Below are 24,738 nucleotides of genomic sequence, written 5' to 3'. Positions count from 1 at the left end.
CTAATATTGTAGTGCTGGCACACATTTACAGCGCAACTAGTTGGTGGCATTTTGTATCTCACCGAGTGACCACACAACTCTAGGTACTTGCAAACTCGCACACATACAGCAGCAATGTGCACAGCCATGTATTGTGGGACGGGTGTTCCGTTTCTTAGCATGGACTTTCTTTAGTTTATAATGCACATAGAACAAAGCACAAGCATCTAATAATACATGAACTGCAATTTTACGCAGTAAATATGCTGTACTTAATAAAAGTTGGCTTACATACAGTGATCTCATATACTACATCCGGAGCACCAAGATTTCACCGCCAGGCTGTGCTGTTTACTGGGTTTTGAGGCTTTCTTTGCCAATTTAAAATTATAATTTCTACTTAAATCGTGAACAGCGTGCTGGATTTTATCACTATAAATCATGGTCATTTCATTCTCATCAACGTCTCGCAACACCTTGGCCAGTTGTCAGTCCCTTTATATGACCAGTGGTGTGCGGATAAGGGATGCCTCAGACACCTTGTTCAACCATTGTGTAACACTCAGAGTTTCAATCTTCCTGTGAGTGAACCTCTGTGTTGTTTGTTTTGGCATAGTAATTTCGCCTCCATATCATCTGCAAGAGGTATTCTTGAGAGCCCCACTATTTCATTTCATTTTACCTTCAGGGCTTTTCGGCATTGCAGAGAGGAAGTGAGCGAGTCACATAATGCAAATCGGTACAAGGTGCAGACTGTTGAAATTAGGTACTGCAGAATAAACAAAAGTTCAACAAAATTGTTCAATCAGAAAACCATGGGAAATCATGAATAATAATGTAGTTACTCAAAACTAAGGATATTCGTTATAGTGTCCCTAAACCTTGATGAATATGAAGCTTATGACTTTATTCAGGAGGTTATTCCATTACGGTAAATCTTCGGTAAAAATGATTTCAAATGTTTCACAGTTTTGCATTGGAGAATATAAACTTTCTACACATGTGTAAGTCGCTGGGATGCAGATGCTGGTGAAACTATCAGGAGGGAGTGAACATGATTGTCACTGTATATTTTGTGAAACAGACAGAGTTGGGCTATCTTGTGACAGTTAATAAGTGACAGAAGGGTTAGATTTCATTTCACGCATGATACATTAGCTGTGTGGCAAAAGTTACTTAAGATAATGTGGAGCTGGTCTTTGTGAAGATCATTCATGCATGTTGTAGAAAGTGTAAGAACCAATGAAAAATGGAGTCCTGTTTACGTAATCTGCTCCTTTAATGTACCATTGCACAATGGGTTGTACAATTTTCTCGCGCCTCGTTGCTGCTGCCCACTGCAGGTCACCAGAAGAAGCTGATGCTAGCCATCAAGAAGGTGCGCGACCTCAACAGCGGTTCGCGGCAGGCAATGCATTATGGGGACGCACGGCACTCGAGCGTCGACATGGGCCAGCTGCTGGCAGCCAGGCCCGGCTCACACGGTGAGCTGACGGGCCTTGACTGCAAGCCCGCTTTTACCTTAAGCCTGTCATTTTATTTTGTTGGTCGAAATTCGAAGCTTAGAAGGTACAGAATGGGACCTCACAGCCATCAACTGCAATAGGATCTTCTATCAGCAGTAAGCCAAGAAAAAGGAGTTAATGAAATGACAAGAAATAGAACTGAAGGATTGCACGAATCTCAGTTAAATTAAGGACAAGTAAAATTGTGTAGTTTGACTTAGTTCGCAAGTTGTGCTGCCACCGTCGTCTACGGTGTTCCAGTGCTATAGTAGTAGGGCTCTTCAAGGACAATGGCTTGAGAGCAACTTGAGAAACATACATCAATTGACAGAATGAAAGTTAATAGGCACAACATTTATATATGCAGAGGTGGCAGTATGGATTGAAAACAAATGTGGACAGGTGATATTCTACTTGAAATTTAAAGGAAGAAGTGGATTTGGGCAGGTCATGGCATGTGTAAAACATAGAATTGGTGGCTAATCATTTCGAGGGATGGAAAATAGCTTTTGACAGAAGATGATTGTACACCATGATAAGATAATGGAATTTTCACATATATAGGATAAGGTTGACTGACATAGGACGCTGATCCTTCAAAATCACTGAGCGAAGCCTTTGTCTGTCCGGCACATAAGGCTGATGATGACCATGACTATTATCAGATAAGAAATGCCAAACATGTGGAACTGCACCAAAATTCACACAAGGCTTATCTGAACGCACACATGGCTGTACGCATGGCTTTGCAAATGGAGTAAAATTAATCGCACATTAGTATGTGCACAAGAAGTGTAAATAGTTGTCTATTCGTTATATTTCTCAAGAAACAGCGAACATGTCTTTGCCTTCGGCAAGGTACCAAGTGGCCAGACTTCCCTCGCTAACCGTTGCCTTTGCGGTGGTGCTCGTGCAGTTCCGGTACCGATGGGCCACCCGTACCAGGCCGTGCCAAGCGTGAATCAGCCGCCGTGCGAGATCGCGCCCCCGCATGCCAACGCGGTGCCGCCGCTGCGGTCGGACACGGACCCGAGCACGCCTCAGCTGAGGACGTTCAGGCAGCAGTCTCCTCCGCGGATGGGCGGCAACTTCTACCGTGCGGGCAGCGGGGACAGCCTCATCCTGCAGCAGCAGCACTTCAGCGGGCACTCCTTCCACCAGCAGCCCATGCAGGGAGCCGACCTGTACCAGCACGACTTCGTGTCGATGCAGGTGAGGCTGTGCCCTTGCTTCCACAGATGATGCCGTGCAGAATTGCCCTTGCTTCTGTTTCCGTCAGTGTACAGTGTTCAGCGATGCCAACGCGATGCTCGGAGCGCATGGCTGCCGACGCTTGTTGCACCACCAGTGTGCTCTGGGGAAATTGAGCTGATGCATTGTGGTATGCGATGAGAACCAGAGCGTTTGTGATGCATGGTGGATGAATTTGGTCCTCCAGCACTCATCCAGAGCTCGCTGATTGCACAACAAGAGCCGAATACTATGCAGTCCGAGTATTGTATTTGAATTGATTAGCACTGTACCTGTGACATTCATAACTTCTTCTGTGCGTATAATATGAATAATTGATGGTGTGAACATTGTTCTCCGTAGATCTCGCTCTAATAGCTTCAAGCTTTCTTTCTTGCCATTTGGTCATTGAAATGCGGAGTAACTGTCATGTTCATTTGTGGGAATTGGCACTTGAGCATTTCGTGAAGGAATTCCTTTTACATAAAACGTGTTATGTCGATTGTGTGTATGTTGTATTAGTGTATTTACCCACTTGTGCTGTCTAAAATCTGGGACAGCAGTATCTGTAAGTAGTACTAATACCCCGCACCTCCACCAAATGAAAGAGGGTTTTATTAAAGCTAATCCAAGGAATCGAAAGAGGCTACGTATGAACAGTCCTAGCTCTTGTCATCAACAACACGCTCTCAGGTCTCCCGCCAAAGCAGTGGCAGTGCCTACAGCACTGCGTAACAACAACAGCGATAATAATAACAGACCTCAGCTGGGGTAACAGTGCAGCTGTACAGGAAGATGGCTATAAGATCCTCAGAGGACAGTGCTGGTAAGAGGAATAAATACAGACAAATGTGCTACAAGGAAAGCACACAGGATGGAAAGCTGAAAGCCTTTCAGCCTTTCATCAATAGGCCAGGTGGCTGGTGTCAGCGCTGCTACAGTCAACAACGTTAATTGGACCCCGACGGGACCGATGAAACTGAACTAACATAGAAATGAAATTAGAGCACCCAAACAAAGTAGACCCAATTTTTTGGTAACAAAAATGGCCAAGGGTCTACCGTTTTGTGTGTTGCAAAACGGCCGCCGGTTTCCGAAAGTCCGCTTCGCCGCCGAACAGTCTTGTTACGTGGTAGAGCATCCGACCGCGGTTTTGGTTTTGCATCTGCGCCGCGGAGCCATTTTTAGGCCCAATTTATTGGCGGAAAAAGAAAGGCGTGGGTTACAATTGAGTAAGTACTGTAATCAAACATTGTGAGCTACCATTAATGCTTGAAAACCTTCCTAGGGCAGGCTGAAAATAGGTGTTTTTGATGGGAGAGGATGTGTGTTCAACACATTCGCTGTCCGCTAAACTCCGCTGAGACAGGCGCTGACACTAAAGAGGTCGCTTATTGGGGTCACCTTAGGGGTCAGGCGGGTGCATGCTGAATGGTCAAGTTCTAATTAGCCAGCAAAGGCCAATTTTAAGATATAAACAAGGAAAGTTTGGGCCCATAGAAATGCATGGGCGCCGGCCGGTACTTTTGGTCGGGATGGAATTAACCGAAAATATTGACCGCAGTTGAATTGGTTGTTTGACTGGCACGAAAAATTTTAAAAAACATTTACAGTGTGGAATTTTTTGCGACCTACATATTTCTTGCAATTCTTTTTAAAATATATACCACGAATGCCTATTCTATTTTTACTGGTCTTGTTGAAAAGTATATCAAAAGCCATTGTGTAGTATTTTTCATAACTACAAGAAACTTCGCACATACGCATGTGCAAAAATTGCAATAAGTTCAGGACAAGTTAACTCGTCATTAGCAATTAAGGGGTTAACGTAAGTCTACTGTGTTGGGCTGTTGCGATGAAACTTGCAACCTTTCAAAATTGATATCGCATCGCCTGTGCATGGACTATATACAGCTTTCTTGCTATTTTAGTTGGGTGAGTACGAAAGAGGGGCAGTCATAATATGTGCTTGTGCATTAACTGGTACATTCACTTTGTTATGTTAAGTAAGAGTATGTGTTTGGGAGCACTTATCTGTCAGTTTCTCTTGATTTATAACTTGCCTTCACCTTCTGCTTAAGATGTAAATGTGTCGGTCAACAGTCGTTTGCAAGTAGCTTGTATGTTGCCATGGGATAGTGGCTGTGCACAGGCAAAAACACGAGCCATAGAAATGAATGAGAAGAATAGAACATAGGCTGAACATAGGCGCAGGAAGCAAGGCAAGATGGAGTTGACAATGACAGCGGCGAGGATGGTTGGTGATCGTCGAATTGATTGACAGCGCTAGAGCCTGTCTGGTATTTCTATGCGCATCCTTGTACCTTCCAGAGCAGTCGATGACGCTTGTATTTCTTTTTAGAATGTGCTAAAGCGTTTGCAGTGTGCATTCAATCAGATGATGATGGTGCACACCTCACTAGTGAAACGACAACACTTTTCAAGTTTTCAAGCAGTCAAACTGCAATAGACATGGATATAAGGAATTGTCGGACACAGTGATGCAAATCTATAATGTCTCTCGCCAATGTAAGGAAATAACATATATATATATTCTTATAACAAATATTGGATATAACGAGGGTAATTTCGTGTCTTGGAATCTTATGTTATAATGGTGTTCGACTGTACAGCAAGCACCTATTGTGTAAATGTTATAAGAAGTGATACTTCAGTGAAGCAATTGTCATGGGCAAAAGAGTGAAACAACAGATGCATGGCAATGTATTGACTGTCATTTTGTGAGCAATTGTGAATGAGTGGCTTATAAAGGTGTTGAAAATGTATATTGTTGCTTTAGGAACAGTGCTAGAGCCAGTGCGCTTCTCACTGTGTGCAGGTTCGTTCGCCCAACCGGGGCCGTTCCCTCGAAAGTTTAGAGGACGGTGGCCCTGCGTACCAGAGTCACTCGTCAGCACCATATCAGCCGCAGTACCAGGGGTACCACCACAACCCACCGCCTTACCATGCCCCTCAGTCAGACTGGTACCATATGGTCAGCAGTTGGCGGCAGCACGGCTACGACACTGATTCCGAAGTGGTCCGACAGGTGTCTCATGGCTACGACTACGGCTACGAACCGGATGGAACGGCCACCCTGCACCGGCCACGAGGACTAGTGAAACCCCGGCCGGTGGCCAAGGTCAGTTATTCGGCTGGGCACTGTGGCTCAGAGAACGCTTAAAAGTACACTAAAGGCTAACATTAAGTCAAGCTCAAGTGATAGATTAATGCTCAAGAATGTCTAAGGTGTCAGTATTATCAAGAACAGAGCTTTAGTAGTTGAGAAGTCGAGGTAAATGCAGGACATCATTCGAGACTCCACCGGGACATTCAAGTAACTAGCCCAATGACATAGCAACTCCTCATAATTCTGTCATTAGTACTCAACCACTCAGAATAAAAAGATTGTTGCATTGCATAATAAGAGAGAAGAAAATGCTTCTTGTCTACTGCTATTTGATTCTTCGAAAAAATAACTTTTGGATGCTACCCTTGACAACGACAAGAGCGGTTAAAAGGTTTCGTTTTTGCTAACTTTGCGCCTCCTGTGTTTTCACATTTCAGTAGTTTTGTTATCGCATATTGCTGCGCTGGTTTAGTTGGCTCACGAAACTCGCACAAGCTGCAAGTAGCAAAGAACGAGGCCCATTGCGAATAGTATCAGAGGTCATGTTTATGATACAGCGTGCATTTTCCCTTCCTCTTTCATCAGCTCTGTCTTGGCTCGGTTTCTGGCTGCGCTTTTGCGTTTGCGCAAGGAACTGTAGCTCTGGCTGTTGGGTGCTGTTTTACTCATCGATGGCAGTACAGGGCAGTAATAGCATGTGCAATGTCGCTGCTCCCCGCTCAGGGGCAGTGGATTTGAATTGTTCTAGAGATATGCGGACCGTCCAAACACAATTTCCTCTTAAACTAAGTCTTTCCTTGCACGAAACAAGCACTGTGAGGTTTCTGGAATGGTAGTTTAACAGTCCACGAAGACTTCATATTTGCCTTTAATGTCCTTTTAAGCCTAATCAATACTCAATGCGATAGCATTTACATACCAACAGATTGTAATACTTAGATGAATAGAAAACAGCTAAAACACGTACGTAAAATTCCTTGCGAAGTCTGAGAGAACTTGCGAAGACTTTGTTGCAGAGGCCTCCTTGCATTGAAAAATCTGCACTTCACTGACAGAAATGGCACTACTTTTGCTTCCAGGTGGCAGCAAGGGCGCTGCTGGACAGCCCAGAACTAGACTATGATCCCAAGGACCTTGACCCCAAGCTGTCCTCTGATTGGCCAGACACAGGTGGCGGGGCCAAGCGTAGCCCCGCCCCGACCCCGCCCAAGCGTACCAACTCCATCCGGAGGCAGCAGGAGGTCAACATAGCTGAGACGGCATTTGCCACCTGCGTACAGAGCCTCACGTCCAGGTGAGGCGCGTCATTAAATTGCCGCAGTGGTCGCTGCATACGTGACCAGACCATCTGGCCGGCTGTGTGGCTGTTTTCCCGAAGCATTCTCGTATCTCGCAGCTTCGCAGAGCAACAGTCCTGGTTGCACTTTAAGGCCTTTGGGTGCCAGTAGTGATGTATTGCACACAAGGAACTGTAGTTTAGACTCTACTGGCACAGTGAGTAATCTTTATTAGGAAGGCCAGGAAAGCTTGGGAAAGTCTGTGACCCTCATGTATGGGACATGAACTTGTTCTTTCTATCTAAATTTTTCATTGTATTGTATACCCCAGGAATCTTCTGCTGCAGAGATTTGGACATTTGCCTGGCTTTGTACATACCTGCAACACCTCCCATATTTTCCTTAAATTTTATGAATTGGGACTGGTTTTACGATTTTACCAATGTTGCCGCAAATTTTACAAGAAAACAAATTCTGTTTGTGAAAACGTTTCATTTGCCGGTCTTCAAACTTGCCATTTGAAGTCTTCAGATGGTGAAAAGATGCCAGAGAGGTGCTTGCTTCAAGCAGGTTTATACAGACTGTTTCCTGAGGCAGGTGACATTGACAGCAGGAACGTTACTAAACAACTCAGTGTGATATAAAAACAGTGTGTTGCTTGTCATTGCTTTCTGTTCCAAGTTTGCTGCTTTGTGTGTGATGCGTCTAAAGGTAAATCATCGTTGACAATGTGGGTATGTATACTACCACATAAGGCGTGTGTTCAGGGCAAGCTTGTAGAAGTGCGAGTGCAATTCCCCCTTCCCACTTTGCACCCCTTGGTGTCGTATCCGTGGGATTTCTATGAATTTTAATGTTCACAAGTTGTCAGGTATGTTGGTATAAGGCTTTGCTATGCTAAGATGACACAATGTTTTACTGCAGTCATCAATTTTCCAGCTGCTCGAATGCAAAGGTCATGCAGTAAGTAGCCGGAAAGAAGCAAAGCAAAGCCACCCAACGTGTCACAAGCAAAAACTGATATAAAGCAATGCAAACACATTAATATATATGGTATTTGCACAATTCCACCATGCCCCGACTGTAACGTGCAGTTATATTGCCGGCCAAATATTAAAAAAGATGACTTGGTGCCTGTGGTATCCTTTGTTGGCTTCTGGTTTCGGTTTGGGTCGTTTACGTCAGGGCGCCACTCAGCGCCAAATGCTGTAAGTTGCCTGCAGCGTTTCCCCTCGCGGAAATAAAATCATTCTTGATATGGTCCCCGACTGAAGCAGTCCAGCTTTTCTTGCGGCGCTGCGCGCCCTGGCCGTTAAGGCCTCATGCCATAGATCCTCCGTACGGCCGTTGAAGCTACAACAAACTGGCGATGAAGATGAGATTCAAAAGAAGTTTGGGATTCAAAAGAAGGATTAAAAAGATAAGATTCAAAAGACGGATTCAAAAGATAAGATTCAAAAGAAGTTTGGCAACAGCAACGAGGCGGTGTACGTAGATGCCGCACGGTATGGAAAAGGGAGAGGCGCACACGTGATTGCAGTTGTAGACCGCACGGGTAAGTGCCTCGCGAGAGCCATGGTAACCACGGGACACATGGAGGCGATCAAAGAAGGCACGATAGCCCTAGCAATTGCCGCAGTGCCGAACACTGCGATCCTGATCGGCAACTCGCAGGTGGCAATCCACAGCTTCATGCACGGCCGAGTCTTGCAGGAAGCGGCCCGCATACTTCAAATTTGTGACGACGGCGACTCACATCGCCCTCACAACCCCAAAATTCTGCTGTCTTCCTCCTCTGAACACCGGCATGCACCAATGTCCCGCTCACGGGCGATGAGGTGGCTCACGCCACAGCTGGAAATCTTGCACGCCGAGCCACCGCAGATTATGTGGCCACCGCCTCCGCCCCCAAGAGTGGGACATCGAGTCTGCCGGATTGGGACACTACGACAGAAATGCAGCGACGAGACTCACAATGGGTGTGGGGTGATCGCCTGACCATGTTCAGAGACTTCGCCCAATACTACAGACTTGAAAGACGCACATTCCCACCACTGCACGATAAATTAAACAGGAACGAGGCCATTACCTTACGCTTACTCCAAACACACACCTACCCTAGCCCAGCCATCTTACGCCACTGTTACCCAGTATTAGACCCGACTGATGCGTGTAAAGCATGCGGACATAGAGCAACGCTGTGACACATGCTCTGGGAATGTGCTGGCAACAACGGTACTGATATCACCACCGTTTGCGACGCATCCATAACCGCAGCCATTACCAGCGTACAGGAAGCCTCAAGCTCGCTTTATCCCAACACCGCCCCAGCTGCGGGGGCCATCGAAGACATTCTTTCGTTGATGTTGCTGCCTCTGGGAGTAGTTCGAAGACCAGCTTTGGGCCATCCGGCAAGCCGAAGATTCCGCCAGAGTCCAAGGACTCCAAGTCGCCAGCTGAGGCCGCAACCAAAACTGCCGGACCATTCTTTTTAATAAAGTTTATTGTCTTCTTCTTTTTGGGACCGATTCTACTGTGCAGATCAAGTAACGAAACCCGAGTTGACGCGTACTGCGTTGAAACAACTTTACAGAACGTACAAAGGCACACAGACATGCACACGGCTGTATCTTAGTGGCTAGTCACTAACGGAATGTGGCGACACCTCCTTTTCATTGTATACTAACCACAGAAAGTCATCTTCAGCTCTATATAATGCATTAGAAATGCCACGTGTACAGCAAACTGGAATATGGCAACCGCTAACCAAGGCATAAAAAAACAACATCCGTTCGATGGCAGTGTGGCTGGCTACCTTGCCTTGGGCTTTTCTTCTTGTAGTGAGAAGTGGTTTCGTTTTTGATGTTGAGTAGAATTAGTTACGATTGTAATGTGCATGTAAATTTATATACATATTTTATTAAAAACAAGTGTATGTTAGAATCGTGCAAATACGGTATTAAATAACCAGAAGCTATTGTACTGAATTTCTCATCGTGCACTTGCATATTCAATTTTATTCGGTTAGCTGCAACTTTAGTATACGCTTGAACGGTACAGTCCAACCTTGTTATGGTAAAGGCGTATCCGACACAAGAATGCCTTTACTATTATATTCGCTATTTGTTGCAAGCATACATTTGTTACACACTGACATCGGCAGGACACGTTTTAGATTTACTTCGTCATGTGCAATAACTTGTTATATCCATGTTTGCTATATCGAGGTTCGATTTTACATGCGTTTGCTGGCGCAAAATAATGAGCGGAGTGAAAGAGCACTTTCTGAGCATGGTCTTTCGTTCTTCTTACCTCACCTTGGTCAACCTTCACAGGTTCACCATGGCGACAACGCGTGACGAACCACCGCTCCCTCCACCACCCCCGCCAGCAACGTCAGCGAGCAGTGTGGCGGACGAGGCTCTGCAGGCGCCACTGCCGCCCCCTCCGGCTATGTCGACCCCCAACTCGGCCTCCTCGTCAGATGGCGAGCTCTCGCCCAGCGGCACCCTGGTCCGCCGGAAGGACTCCAACGGGTCCAGCGTCTCGTCGGAGTCCCTCCCGTTCGCCTGCGAGAATGTGGGCACCATCAAGCAGAGGCCAGGAGAAGGCGTGCCCCCGCCCTTGCCCCAGCACGGCACGTCTTCCACGCCTGCAAGTCCGTCTCCCACTTCCGGCACAGAGGATGGGCTGGACAAGCAACCTCATCGCACCAGCCCACCGACGACAACAACGGAGGTCCGGAGTCCCCCAGAAGAAGTTCCTGTTAGAGGTGAGGCTCCTATTGCAATTTCCTAGAGGGCAGGGACTTGCAACCATTACATTTGCACGGTTGTACACATGTCAGATACGCCACATGCCGGCATAACCCTGAAATGTTAACGATGCGCCAGTAAGCATGCACTCATTCACTCATGAACTCGCCTGACTGCTCACTTCACATGCCATCGCTACACCCACCAGGTTAGTTTCGTAGCTGTGGCATTGTGCTGCTGAGCTTGAGGTCGCAGCTTTGACCTTGGCCGCAGTGGCCGAATTTTTGTGGGTGTGAAATGCAAAAAACACTTGTGTACTGTGCATTGGGTGCACGATAAAGAACTCCAGGTTGTCAAAATTAATCTGGAGCCCCCCAATGTGGCATGCCTTATAATCACATGTTGGTTTTGGTGTGTAGAATACTAGAATTTAATTTACTTGAACATCATCACTACGCCAGGCATTGCATGCTGACATTTCCAAATGGATAATCATTAGTAGTCCTAGATTCAAGTGTTCATACTTTTTGATGAGCTTTAGGTGAACGGCTCGTTAATAAGGGAAACTCGTGTGGGCACAACCTTATTGGTGCTTGTCTGTTGCAGATGTGCCCAGGAGCTCGCCTCCTTCATCACGCGAAAAAGCTGCAGCACAAAAACCCACCGTCCCCCCTCGCCCCGTAGACAAGTGAGTCTCCTTCTTGTCTTGATTCAATCGCACAGTTAGATGCTATGTAATGGACTAGTTATAGCCACCAGCCAAGCTTACCAGGCTAGCGTAGCTAAAGTAATGCTACATTAGCCATCATGTAGACAGCCCAAAAAGTAAATAAGTGTTTGTCAATTGGTAATCAGCCTTTTGATTCAGTGAAGGACCATGTTGTCTAGTTGTGGGAGACCCAAACTGTGAGAATGGTGTGAAAGAATAAAGATCGCCAGCAGCATAGGTACTTGGTTATCAGTATCCTTGAAGGTGCCAGTGCTGATCTATGAGGTTGACATTTGCAGAATAACGAAGCATGAAATGAATTCAAGCTGAGCATTCAGGCATGGAATGGAGAATGACAGGGGTAGCATGAAAAGAAACTGATGGGAATGTCGATAAGAGATCAGACATCGGTAGACAAGATGCTAGACTGTGCTAGTGCGTGCAAGGTGTGGTTGCTAGCACATTGTTGTCCCATCAGCAAGACAAATGCGTTGTGTCATCTGTAAAAGGGGGAATCTGTGGGAACCTTTAAGGCTTTTTTGCTTTCCCTGCTGGTTCCCACACTGACTTCATCCTTGCGTTGCAAAACGTCTTCCTCTGTGCAGACTGTCCCTGACGGCAGGCGGTCGCCTGATGGCGCCAGCACCGTCGCCGTCCTCTTCGGGAGACGTGATTCACGACATTGAGCACATGCTGGCCAGCTTGACCGACCAGTTGGATGCAATGCTGGAGAGCGAACTCAACCCCTGAGCTTTTTTTTCCTCTTCTCTGACTCTTCATTTCCGCCTTCTTCTTTTTAAAAAGTTCTTCCGCTGCACGTTGCTTGCACGTTGCTCTTTTTACCTTTCCCTTCTTGGCTGCACTGCATTCTCGTTTGGTCACTTGCAGTTGTACTTATATTCTTGTGTGATGTAGCACTCAATGCTATCAATCATTACACAATGTGCATTTGCTGAAATTCTGTCAATCCTGCTTTCTATTCTATCAGTGCAGAACTTAATGACATTGCAGTTGAAGGAAATGCAGACACTGTGCTTAAACACAAGGGTCATCACCTGGAGACGTACTTATTGCCAATATTTTTTTATTCCATCTAAACGAACCAATCGATGAATTCCTTTGCTGCATATACATATTATTATTTTGCTTTTGTTAGAAAGGTTGCAAGTGATCAGTCGAGAATAGACCGCACCCGGTCTGCCCTTCTAGTTACTGGAATGCCATTCACTACAATGTTTTCAACTTGATTGCATTATGCCAGGCATTCTTTTACTTCTCTTCCTTTATTTCTCCTTCTATTTTTGTTCTGTCTGCTGTTCACCCATGTTGTCATTGAAGCTGCTGTCTTCCCCGACAGCTCTGTTCATATCTCATTAGCCTTCCCCCTGCTTTTGAGTGGCACATATCCTGCCCATTCGTCACTCTTTCCCTTCTACTGCGTACGCTTTCTCACCGCCGACATCACATGCTCTGGTTCTTTCCATTATCCTGGGTTTTGTGAGCAGCCTGCATCTAACGGAACGTGGCGACGCACACTCCCCCGGCCACCAATGCGTCCTGGTCGGCGAGGATGAGAAAAAAAAAGACGTCGCCATGACTACAGCCGGACTGCAAACGGTCAAGCAAACCAGTTGTGAACGCGAACTGCGCATTCTCTTCCGACCTCCGCGTAGATTGTCACTGTTCCCCAACTCCTCTTCCGCAACACTTCCACCCACCTGCCCCGTTGACTGCCAAAGTGCACAATATGTGTCCGTGATGTTGACGAACAGACTCCTTTGCCGTGATGTGCTGTGCCAGCTCTGCTGCACCTGCAAAGCGCCACATCGCGGCAGTGGATCTCTCCCCGGTGCAACAGCCGGTGACAATGGAAGCACTCCGTGTCATCTTTCTGGAAGAGTGACTTTGTTGTCAGTAGGACTTTTAAAGCACCTGTGCCTGAATCGACCGTGGCATTGTGTGACGCCCGTTGTGCGAACCTTGTGTTGGCTATGTTGTTTTGCTTGTGTGACCCCATCTCGGGGAGACTTCTTTCATTGTGTAAGCATCTGTGCTAAAAACTGGCTGCTTTGCGTGGACCCACGTTGTTGTTCTAAATGATTCGCATGCGACTCCTCTGAGCAAAGTTTGTTGTTAGTGCTGACTAGTGGTGCTCGGTTTTGAATGCTGTAATCATTTGCACTCGCTGTGTTTATATGCCTGGCATTTGATTTTCTGGCACCATGAATTCGATCGTAAAGTTGTAAAGTAAATTGTGGGAAGCACACACAAAAGAAAATTCGGGTCTGGAATATGTTTTAATGCATTGTGACATAAGCTCAAGCACGTGTCTGAGCTTTAAATGAGTGTGCACGTGATAGGGATGACCCATGTAAAGTGAATCATTGCTTGAGCTGTTCTTTTATAGACCTTTTAAAGACCGTATTAGATTTGGTCAGTGGGCACCACTGCATTCAAGGTTACTGGCACACCAACATAAACATTGCCTGGTTGTTTTTGGTAGTGGTGCTACGTTAATGCACTTGTTCATCAGACGTGTTTGTGCAACACTCTTGCTGTTTGGAATTGGCCTTTACACTGTGCATTGGTCAGGATCATCATAAAGCTTCCACTTGACAGCTGGTGGTATCGAGAACTATCAGTGAAATATCTCTTGCGGACTCGCGCAAGAGTCGTAAAATCACGGTAAAGCAAGTTTGTACACGTTATACACACGTGCGCTCTTTCCTTGAAAAATTTCCGTTAAACTCTTAAGCGCAGATATTCAAAACTCCAGTGGTGAGCTATTGTAGCAGCTTGCTAGCAAGATGCTAGAACGTTCACAGTTTAAAGTTCATGTCAACCCATCCGTTCGGGCATGTCCAGAGTCGCACACTAGCTACAAGGCTTGACGACGCACACATATTCTACAGAGTAAGTGGTCAAGCTACAGACAAGAGGGCACAGCGAATCGTCTGTACGCAATATAAATCCCGCCTACGTCCTTTCCGGCCTCTATCTCTCCCTGTGAAGGTGGAAAGTAGACACAATTGCGGTCACGCTGCTTCATGGTGTGAATGTTCTGTCTGTTAGCAACATCAGGGCAGCGTGACGTCCTGGCAGTTTGTAGCAGACGTCGTACAGTCTCGTGTACATACGTCCTAGGAGAGGCGCTGCCTACAATAACCACAGTCCCCCCGAATCAAAGTTTCGAAGGGCCCACTGCGGCCGCTCGAGAGAAAGTACAAGTTCCTTTTCTGTTCTCTTGACGCCTCCTTGGGTATGTGCGGTTGCACCCGTGGGGATGATGGGGTAGCGATAGTGATGCCATTTTGAACGCACGGCAGACCATTGCTGTGGTGTGTCTAGGAGCAGCCATGTTGTGCAGATTACTTGTGAACTCTTAGAGGCTTGCATCGTCAAAAGGTAGTCCTGCGAGTTATAGCCTGATGGTGCTGCGACATAATCTCGTAAAAAGTTTGCAGGCCGTGGAATCACAGAAAAAGTTCAATTGCCACGAAACTTTGACACTTGCTGCTAGTGTTCAGTATGTCATGCAAACCAATATGTTTGTTTACTAAACATTGCCAATAATGGAACCTTGTTTTAAGGAGGTCACATCCGACATTAAGATACCTTCATTATACATGTATGCTATATTTGCTATAAGCATATGTATAGTCATTATACGCTAATATCAGTGAAAGAATTTGAGATTTGCTTAGTTGTATCCAGTAATTTGTTATATTCATGCAATGCCTCCTTTACTAGATGCCTGCCGCATTGCTAATTTCCCATTGGAGCGGAGGTTCCTGTAGTTAGGGATAGTCACGGAGAGACGGCGCTCGCTGCTGACCCTGCTTCCTGTTGCGGAGGAAGTGACGATTATTAGGCTGGCGCGCTCCACCAATGGCTTGACGAGAGACCATGGGTCCTGCCTCCGGGATCACAACAGACACCGCTAAAATCTCGGAGGTAGGAGAACGTGATTGAAGTTTGGAGTAGCCGCCGCAACTAGCGCTCGCAGCCGACCCGGGTGGAGAAGAGGAAAGAGGAGAGAGGCCAGAACCAATTTGTCAGCTCACGTGGCAGGAATCTAGTAAAGGAGGCATTGATTCATGTTATATTGAGGTTAGACTGTACTGCTTGTCTTGAAGTGTACAGTACAGAAGATATTTATGCACTTATTGCATTAATCTTGCAAGGCAGAAAATACGGCCTGTTATGTTCCATTTTGTACCAGTGGTGGCTTGAAAAAAAGTGCTATGTTAAGTAGATTACTTCACCGGTGTAGGCCTCTTCTAACCTTGTTCTGCATGTGCAACATGCATCATTTGCGGTGCAGATTTCAATTGTTATATGGCAAAAGTGGTTTTTAATTTTGTTGAGCCCTCAAATGATGAATTGATTTTCCAGTGCCTGTTTGTTGTGGCTCTGGGGAAGCAACAGGTTACTAAATGCTACAAGTATGTAATTGTTTTGATGAATGTTAACAGAATGAGAAATACTGCTTTTCAGTATGTAGTGAGCACCTGACATCGTAGTCCATGATGCTGAATTTCAGCGCGAGGGGAAAAAAAAGAAAAAAAGAAACTTGAGTTTGTGGCAGTGATAATATATGACTTGGGCAGCTTTATACTGTAACAAAAAGCCGAGGAAAACTTTGAAAATAACCACACAAATGTTAAAATTGGTGTGTGACTGGCCAGTATCGGTGGGCGATGTTGCCTACCACTGCGACACCGGTGTGTGGAAGATATTTGCACATAATTAGGTGTAGATATTGAGCCAACATCATTCGTAATCTGCATAGCAGCTGCTGCCTACGATTCTCCACAGCAATTCTGCCGATTCTTGGTATCCGTAGTCTGCTACGAAAATGTCTTTACTTACGAAGTATATGGTTGTTTTGCTATGTCTTTTTTTTTGTTAATGCCTTTTGTTCCACAGCTGGTCAGTGGAAAACGAAAAAAAAAAGGGGGGGTTGAGAGGGTTGGCTTCTTGTTGTGCGAGATGTTTATAAAGAGTGCTTGGGGCCGTCAAACTTTGGCGCTCGCTTGCATTTCGAGTTTGCTTTTTGCTTAATGCCACAGTGTTCTCTTTTTTTCTTTTGTCAGGTGGTAAACGCATGACAGTATCAATTATTTTCAGAATGAGTGCTGTGTTATGCCTGTGTGTGAACTTGTTGTCGCTTTGGTGATGTTTGTTCCGGATGCGGCCTTTTTCTTCATCCACGCTTTTGTCATATGAACAAAAATGTTCACACAAGATGTGCATATAGATTTAGTCCGTTAAATTTCCTCGTGTGGCTGTGGTTGCCCCTAAACTTCCAAGGCAGTCCAGAATGAATGGAACATTGTTAGGTTATCGCACTCACTTTTTTTTGTTCGTTTTTTTTTTTCGCTCGTTGGGTATACATGCTCGATTTATCTTATTCTGTATCTATTTTGTGAGCTGGTTGTGTACATGTCATGTTCACCTGCAAACATGCTGTGAACATTACATGATCGATGCATGTCCTGTAAGCAGGTGCTGTTCTATTACTATAATGTCTTCTTCTTTCTCATTTTTTTTTTTTTTCATTTTGAAGCAGGTCAAGCATTCTGTGGGTGATAGTTCCTTTTGAGACTGAAATTGTTCTAGGCAGATCGTTGCCTACGGCAACCAAAACCTGCCTGCGTAAACCGAATGCTTTGTTTCTGAGAGTACCACTATGTAGTTAATTTCAGTCTGAAGACATATTTGTTCGTATACCTGGCTTTGGTTTGGATAGAAATGCCTTATCTTAAAATTTCATTTTGTGGCTACTGTTAAAATTGATTGACATTCAGCCAGTAGGCGGTAGAACCGCAGCTGTCAGTACTTTGATCGGCAAAGTGTTGTGACGACTCGTTTTTCACTGGGTCTGGAGTTGTCATCAAAGTGGGTATGCGGTTTTTCTGTGTTCTTGTTAATCCACAGATGGCCGTGCAAACACCCTTTGCTGAAGACACCATTTTCCTAGTGATAGCGCAGGAGTTGAGAGTTTGAATGTGCACATCATAGAGGAAAAAGAAAAAAAAGAAAAGCTTGCACCACCACGACACCACATGTATTCGTTTCATTGATTGAAGTGGCTTTTATGAATTTTAATCGCTCCCATTTCCCTCGACGATGCCCCTGTTTCAAGGCTCAGGAAGGCAATATAAAGTACATAGACTTTATTGTCTGCAGCAGCTGACAATCTAGCATTCATCGTATTTGAAGGCTGAAATCCCCCTGAAAGAATTGAAAAAGAAACAAGATGCTGGTTTTAGAGCACACTTTCATAGATTTTTTATCGTGCATAAATGCCACCACGACAAGAAAATCTATTGAATACCAGCAAAGTCTACTGTTTTGTCGTTCAAAATGCACACCTTAAATACCTGGCGTTCGAAAATGCCAAGCAGGCGGGACTGTATTTCAAATTAACATATCTGATTGCAGGTAGTCATAGGTTTCATAGTAACTGTTTTGATGTGCTAAAGCAGTTGCATGATAAGATTAGATATTGATGTCTTAGGGAGAGTGTGTGGCACACATCGTACTGAGCTGCTGCAATGTACAATGCAACATTTTACATTTTATTCTGTTAGCCTTAAAAGCTGAAGGCAAGTTAAAACATATCGCCTTCTTCAAAGACTGTGGGACATCTTTTACAGTTTTCTTTCTTTTTTTGTTTTTATACATAGGCTTGTGTCTAGCCTACTTAGTGGCTGGACACCGTTACGAGAACAGGTGTGTCTCATTTTAAAACCAGCATCGTTCTTCTCATGAGAGATAGTCATAGCCAGCAGAGTTTTCAGATCATAGTGCCAAAAGATAACCACCCCCACTAATTGCAGGAAAAAAAAAGGTCATTTGGGAATCATGGCTCTACGTTTTTGTTCACTCATGAGAACCATTTCACTGAACGCTCTTCTCCGGATGCTTGCGTCATTCATTGAGCTAATGATGTGTTCTTGTTTGAACCACGCTCACCTTTGGGCTGCGAGCGTGGGAAGAAAAAAATGTTGAAGCAGGTTTGGTGTTGTTTTGTGGTCGTAGACCAAAAAGGGTGTAAAGAAATGAAGAGGAAGGTGAAAAAGGTTTTTTTTTTTTTCTCCACTCTGCAGCGTTTAGATAATCGATGTGTCATAGACGATTAACTATTTTTAGAGAACTCGGAGCCACAGAGGGTTGATGATGCTGGCCTGAGCTAAGAGAGCATAGCGTCTTGTCTCAATGCCTCAAGTGTTCTGTATTTTTTTTTTCACCTGTGTCATTTACTGGCAATTCTTTTCTCCCACTTTTGAAAATAAAAGCAGAGTTCTGAGGACAGAAAAAGCCAGTCTTTTGTGTTGTGCTTTACCTTGCGGGATTCACAAGGGATGTATTTTAAGGACAACTGCAATGACATTTCACTTTGAATTGATTATAAGTAAGTAATATATACTGTTCAAGCAATCCTGGCAAACCCGCATGGTGGGTAACTGTCTACATTACTCATTAACAACTTTTAATTAAATAACACCTAATCAGGCTATGCGTGCATCTGAAACCATGGTGTCTGGAATTTTAGTGCACCGCCTGATCTTCGATATGTTGAGGAGTTGTGCTGGCTCTCTCCATTCTAGATTTTGTATCATATACAGAGCAGGGTAATGGCAGCATTATTCTTTTTCCCGGTATCAAAAAGAGCCATTTTTTTTCAAGCATTTTGTGATGCATTACTTGCACTTCAAACAAAAATTTTTATTTATCGGGCTCCTTTCAAAATCTGAAATTTTGTCACAGTCGGTTTTTAACTGCCTTTTTCAAGTGGCATCAGCACTTGCAGCGATGTACAGTAAGGTCCACTCTTGCACAAAAGATCAATTTAGTACTAAACCTTGCAAGAAATCGCCGCATTTCTGAGAAAATCAGTGACTGATGCAGTGTGCTAGGTACACATAGATTAATAAAATATCATCAGGAATGCCTTCTCATGTAATCTGGTAGTAAGCTGTACCGGTATTCTAATTAGGTGTTCCTTTTAATAGTGGACCATACTGTACATTCCTTCATGGTGTTCAAGCAAACTCAAGTGTGACATTCCTTCAGTGCAATAATAATAATAATGTTTTGCTATAGACAGTATGGAGATTGCATTGCTAATTTTTTCATCTTTTTCTCTAAGCCATTGCACAATGAAACCAAAACTTTAAATAATTGTTGCAAGCAGCCTCAAAAAAGCAGGTGAACGAGATGAAATGGTTAATTTGCTTTCAGCTATACACTACGTTCCTGAACCAAATTTTCTTCCATCAGTTGAAGCTTGAAAGATCCAACATTCTTTTAGATGTAAAAGCCTTTTTCTAACCAAGTTTTGCTTTAACATCTTTAGCAAAAGCACTGCCATAGTTTATGCAATTTAATCAGACACCAAAGGGGAAAAAAAATGAATGATGCTGGAATAGACCGCTCTTGAAAAATCATATGTAATCTAAACCAGATTTGGCCTTTCAGATGAATCATGTAAAAGAGAAGCGACTGTACCTTTCGAAAAACTTGAATTTGAAAAGGCCGTACTGAGAGCATTTGGTCCATCTTGTGGGTCGCATCGCAGATTGCAACACGAGTGGCCAGGGCTAGACAGTTGTCAATTATTAAAAAAATTATGCCTTACTTCAAAATTAAGGATTCAACCACCACTCCCCATAAACTTTTCATGCAGAAAAAGTATTGACATTTCAGAAAAGGGCCATGAAATATTCAAGACTGCAAGTTGGCACCACATGACACTTCGGGCAAATTTGACTGTTATGCAGTTTTGCCAAAAAGCGTAAGGCTGCATCACCTAGTTCAATATTACAGGCAGCAAGAATTGCATTGTTTTGCTCAATATCATGTGCAATCAACATAAACAACTTGCTTAAGACTGCTGGGTTAAGACTGGGCTTTACATGTAGCATGCCCATCCAAAACGACAATGCTTTGGTCCAAACCTGGATTTAGTCTCTGGAAAAAAAAAAAAGAATAGAGCCATGTGGCCAGAGCTCGGCCAAGCATGGGGTTTAGGCAATCTGCGCAGTCCCGATGTGTGGACAACATACTGATGCCTGCTTTTCTTGGTCGTTCTGCTATGTCCGAAGATGTTTTCGGTTGCAATCGCCAAGCGATTTCTCGGTGCATTACAAAATGGTGCGCAATTTTCAGGACCTTGTTCTTTCCATTCTACTGACTCTGTATGTGTTCAAAAGGACCTTACGTCGGAACTGTCATTTCATGCACGAAACAACAAGTTTCTCAGAAATTGTAGACCGCAATACTTACAGGGCACTTCAAAAATAAGAATAACAGACGTAAATGTTTTTAGTTATGGCACTAGCTTGGCATCAATCTTTTTATGCATACACTCGAGAGTGTCTGTGAGCAGGTCTATTATGGCTATAGCATTTCAGAAACCTTGCTGCAGCTCATTTAACTGAAATGCCAGGTGGTCCTAGAGCAGAAAACAAACTCCTTGCTGACTGTTTACAAAGCTTTAATTGAAATCAAATAGAAAAAATGAAAACAACTGGTGAACTTGGAAACCCAGAAAACATTGCTAACGACAGGGTGGCGAGGTATGAAATGGAGATGTGAATCGAGATGTGAAGCCTTGTCCAGGGCCGCAAGGCTTCCTCAGCCACCCTGTCACCTCTTTTTGAAGCCGTATTTTTTTCGTTCGTAGAACAAGTCAGTCTTGGAGCTGCCTAGGTTCACGATCTTTGGGCAGCCATCCCTCTGTAATGGAAAACAAATATGAACTCTCAGATACAATGTGCATGGCGATACAGGTGGCACACTATCCATATTATCATGAACTAGCCAGCGTCAAACATTCCTAATGTTTGACAAAAATAAAGAATGCAGCAGCCTAAGCTGCATGTCAAAGCATTATGTGGAACACCACAGGCAAAGTGATCCAAGACACTTGACAACTGGTTGAAGACTTTCTTCAATGTGAAGCAAGACATAGATGAGTTTCCACATGCACTCATCCTAGAGGCAGATATTCCACAAAAGAAACAACAAGATCACACAGCAGACTGTGCATGTGTTTCTGAATAGTCTGCAATATAAAAGTGTTGACTCTTTAGTGCAAGATTTTCCAGCAGAGACCCATAAGCGACAGCTCACTCCAGATGAATGCTCATATTTAGTAGCTCAAAACAGGGTTCCACAGTTCCGAGATAGTTCTCATGTAATTCCTAAGTGATGCCAACTACTCTGGCTATATTGGTGAACATGAAAGCAAGAATAGTTGGTCAAAAAGCATCGTTTTCCCAGCAGTGCCACACAGAAGGGTGGAGAGTGCCCACATTCGGAGTAACTACTGGCACATGCAGTCTGCTTAAAACAACTGGACTTATAAGAAATTATCACGATTACGGGCTTTTTCTGCTACCTCATATGTTGATGCCGAGTAAAGTAAACCAGCCCAGACAATTGCAAAACGATGTATGCGTGATGATAAGGTGCATTGACGCCATCGTGGCCGCCCTGTTCAGGTGCTCGCATGGTGTGATGCTACAATTCATGTGAAAACTATTTCGACGACTGGTTTATCAGAACTGTTGCAAGTAAATTTGGTCAAGAATTTATAATGTTCAGGGAACCATCAGGAATATATATATATATATATATATATATATATAGGGGTTTTATTCAAAGTTCAGCACGCAGGACCCGACGTAACATACGCAGGAAAGAGACGACGAACTTTTTGGAAGACTTCTTTTACTTAACGTTTTCGGCTGGTGGACCAGCCTTCGTCAGAGTACCGAAAATGTTAAGTAAAAGAAGTCTTCCAAAAAGTTCGTCGTCTCTTTCCTGCGTATATATATATATAAAACCAAGGAAGAAGCGGAACCCTTTATACTAGTTTAGCACCATGACATGGACAGGAGCAAAAGCGATAGGGCGGTGTCTGTGTTGGCTAGCCATAGCATTGCGAACATGCAGGGGGGGGGGGGGGGGGGGTTTGCTTCGAAGTGGAGTGCCACTTACGTCTTTCTCTTGGATGGTGCACTCCTTGCAGTAGTAGGCATCCGAGACGCCGGGGCCTCCACAGATAACGCAGCGGCCCTGGTATGAGCCGTAGTTGCATTCGTCACATATTCGGACCAGGGTGCAGGGCCGCACGTACGAGTCGCAGATGACGCACTTGCCATCACCTGCCGACCGAGAAAGCAGAGCATGATCAGACACTGTTCCTGATGTGTGGTGCAGCGTACAAAGTGATTTGACTGTTTGCGGAACTAGTATGGCTATCACAAAAACGATGAACATGTCTACATGGTGATACTAATCTTAGGTCTGCTCAAAAGGCGAACACAATCACAACTCTCCTGTGTTATTGTTCGAGTCTGCCCCCTTGCTATGAACCTTGCAAACCTCGGGTTTAGACTGTCAAGCAGCGCTTCTTCGGCACGGTTCAGTCTAGCCCCAGTCAAAACTCAGGTGAACAGTTTCAAAACATATGTTTACTTCAATGTGCTGCTATTATCTTGAGTCCAATTAACACTATTTGAATCAAAACGGAAGCTGTTTACGTGCACAAGAGCCAACTAATGTATGCTGGGCAGTATTGTGCAGTTTTCTACAGTGAAGCTGTTAGCCTCTAGTTGGTCGGGAGTTTTCGCGCTCGCGTGTGCTGTTTCGCCCCCCCCCCCCCCAAAAAAAAAGAACAGCAGCTGTAAGGTTTTGTGTTTTGAGTTTCTGCATAGCAGAATTATGTTTTTCGTATATTCGAATTACAATCCGATGCTAACATGTCTACAGGTTGTGCGTAAGTCGAATTTTACTTATTTTTCGGACGCATTTTACTTTTAAACATTCATTTAGTTCAATAACGCACTTGCGCTTGGCGGAGGCCTTCGAAGATTGAGGACGCATGCAGCGCTTACGGACACCGTGTGTGCGTGACGTACGTCGCTTGTGGTGGTGGTGTACAACGTCGGCAACAGCTTTGCTATACATTCACTTTCACAGGGTGGAGTGGAGGCGGATTTTTTTCCCCTTTGAAGTTAGTCTTGCCTAATCCAATTAGAATTTTATACCTTAGTACTAGTCAGATAGCTAGAAACGACACATGATCGCGCGCTGTGTGACGCTGCGTGCGGCTGTGTGTGCATTACTCGGAGCGTGAAAACATGAACACGAGATGATCAGACCGGTGAACTGTGTCCTACTGGTCTTTCACTTAACTATACGCGTTTTTTGCTCTATGCAGCTGAATTAGATCGACATAATCTAGCCGATCGTCCATTATATTCACCATACATTAACAGTGGTACTGCTGCGCAAGTTACAACCTCGCCACAGCGATGTTATGTCCGGCTTCCATCCAGTGCAAGTGTCGTAAAACCATGTAGTGCATTCCATGAATGCATGCCTTACCAAGGAGCTTGCACAGTATTTGCCCTTTACGCATCCTATCATCTCCTTTTATGTCTTTTTTCCTTATCGCTATGACTAAAAATTGCTCTTCGGGATGTCAAACGTTGATGGATCGTACTCACATTTCTCGCAGAGGCGTCCGATGGCTGCAAATACAAGATCAGAAGAAAGATATGTTAAAGCATTATCACTGCGCAGTTGATAAAAAAGCTTTCTCAATATTTTGCCGTCCTATTGGCATTTTCAGATGGATAATAAACGTCGTACTTACCGACGCCGGCCTGTTTTCGGCAGAAGATCAAATCTGGATGATGCTTCGCCATGATGTAGAAACTTTGACTGACTTGATTTGGATGCGACTACGCCCGACTTGAAACTGACCTTGCACTAGTGCGACTAAATGCCTGCCGCTTGAGCTGGAAACTGGTTCTGGCCCGTCTCTTCTTTCCCCCTCTCCACTAAAATCAGCTGCGAGCGCCAGTTGCGGCGGCTACTCCAAACGTCAATCACGTTTTCTTGCCTCCGAGATTTTAGCGGCGTTTGTTGCAATCCCGGAGGTAAGACCCGCGGTTTCTCGTCAAGCCATTGGTCGAGCGCGCGCCAGCCTAGAAATCGTCACTTCCTCCGCAACAGGAAGTAGGGTTGGCAGCGAGCGTCGTCTTTCCGCGACTACCCTGAACTACTGGAACCTCCGCTCCAATGGAAAAACCAGCGAAGCGGCAGGCATCTAATAAAGGAGGCATTGGAC

At 44.7% G+C, this 24,738-nt stretch overlaps 2 protein-coding genes across 2 annotated transcripts in view; one reads left to right on the top strand and one right to left on the bottom strand.

The window, feature by feature from the left end:
- Window positions 1–18,916, top strand: part of LOC142589624 (caskin-2-like) — a 330,427-nt gene extending 311,511 nt beyond the window's left edge. The window contains exons 19-25 of the mRNA XM_075701132.1: window positions 1,323–1,463; window positions 2,401–2,696; window positions 5,554–5,856; window positions 6,924–7,138; window positions 10,457–10,893; window positions 11,483–11,564; window positions 12,191–18,916. Of these exons, the coding sequence (XP_075557247.1) occupies window positions 1,323–1,463; window positions 2,401–2,696; window positions 5,554–5,856; window positions 6,924–7,138; window positions 10,457–10,893; window positions 11,483–11,564; window positions 12,191–12,335 (1,619 nt within the window). The 3' untranslated portion in view covers window positions 12,336–18,916. The remainder of the gene's footprint in view (window positions 1–1,322; window positions 1,464–2,400; window positions 2,697–5,553; window positions 5,857–6,923; window positions 7,139–10,456; window positions 10,894–11,482; window positions 11,565–12,190) is intronic.
- A 2,157-nt stretch (window positions 18,917–21,073) lies between these two features.
- On the bottom strand, window positions 21,074–24,390 carry Phf5a (PHD finger protein 5a). Its single transcript, XM_075701131.1, has 4 exons — window positions 24,262–24,390; window positions 24,113–24,136; window positions 22,599–22,765; window positions 21,074–21,332 (listed from the first exon to the last, which is right to left on the bottom strand). The coding sequence occupies exons 1-4, from the start codon at window positions 24,311–24,313 to the stop codon at window positions 21,243–21,245; spliced, it is 333 nt and encodes a 110-aa protein (XP_075557246.1). The 5' UTR covers window positions 24,314–24,390; the 3' UTR covers window positions 21,074–21,242.
- Between the last annotated feature and the right edge of the window lie 348 nt (window positions 24,391–24,738).

Source organism: Dermacentor variabilis, chromosome 8, assembly GCF_050947875.1.
Source record: "Dermacentor variabilis isolate Ectoservices chromosome 8, ASM5094787v1, whole genome shotgun sequence".
Classification (NCBI taxonomy): Eukaryota; Metazoa; Arthropoda; class Arachnida; order Ixodida; family Ixodidae; genus Dermacentor; species Dermacentor variabilis.
Note: the sequence above shows the minus strand (reverse complement) of the source record. Positions and strands in the feature narration are given on the sequence as shown.

Bases quoted from the DNA above. Each gene is read 5' to 3' on its own strand.
- Phf5a (XM_075701131.1), bottom strand. From the start codon at position 24,313: ATGGCGAAGCATCATCCAGATTTGATCTTCTGCCGAAAACAGGCCGGC. The intron at 24,137-24,261 runs GTAAGTACGACG...TTGTATTTGCAG, and splicing joins CCGAAAACAGGCCGGCGTCG to CCATCGGACGCCTCTGCGAG. The intron at 22,766-24,112 runs GTGAGTACGATC...CTCGGTCGGCAG, and splicing joins CGGACGCCTCTGCGAGAAAT to GTGATGGCAAGTGCGTCATC.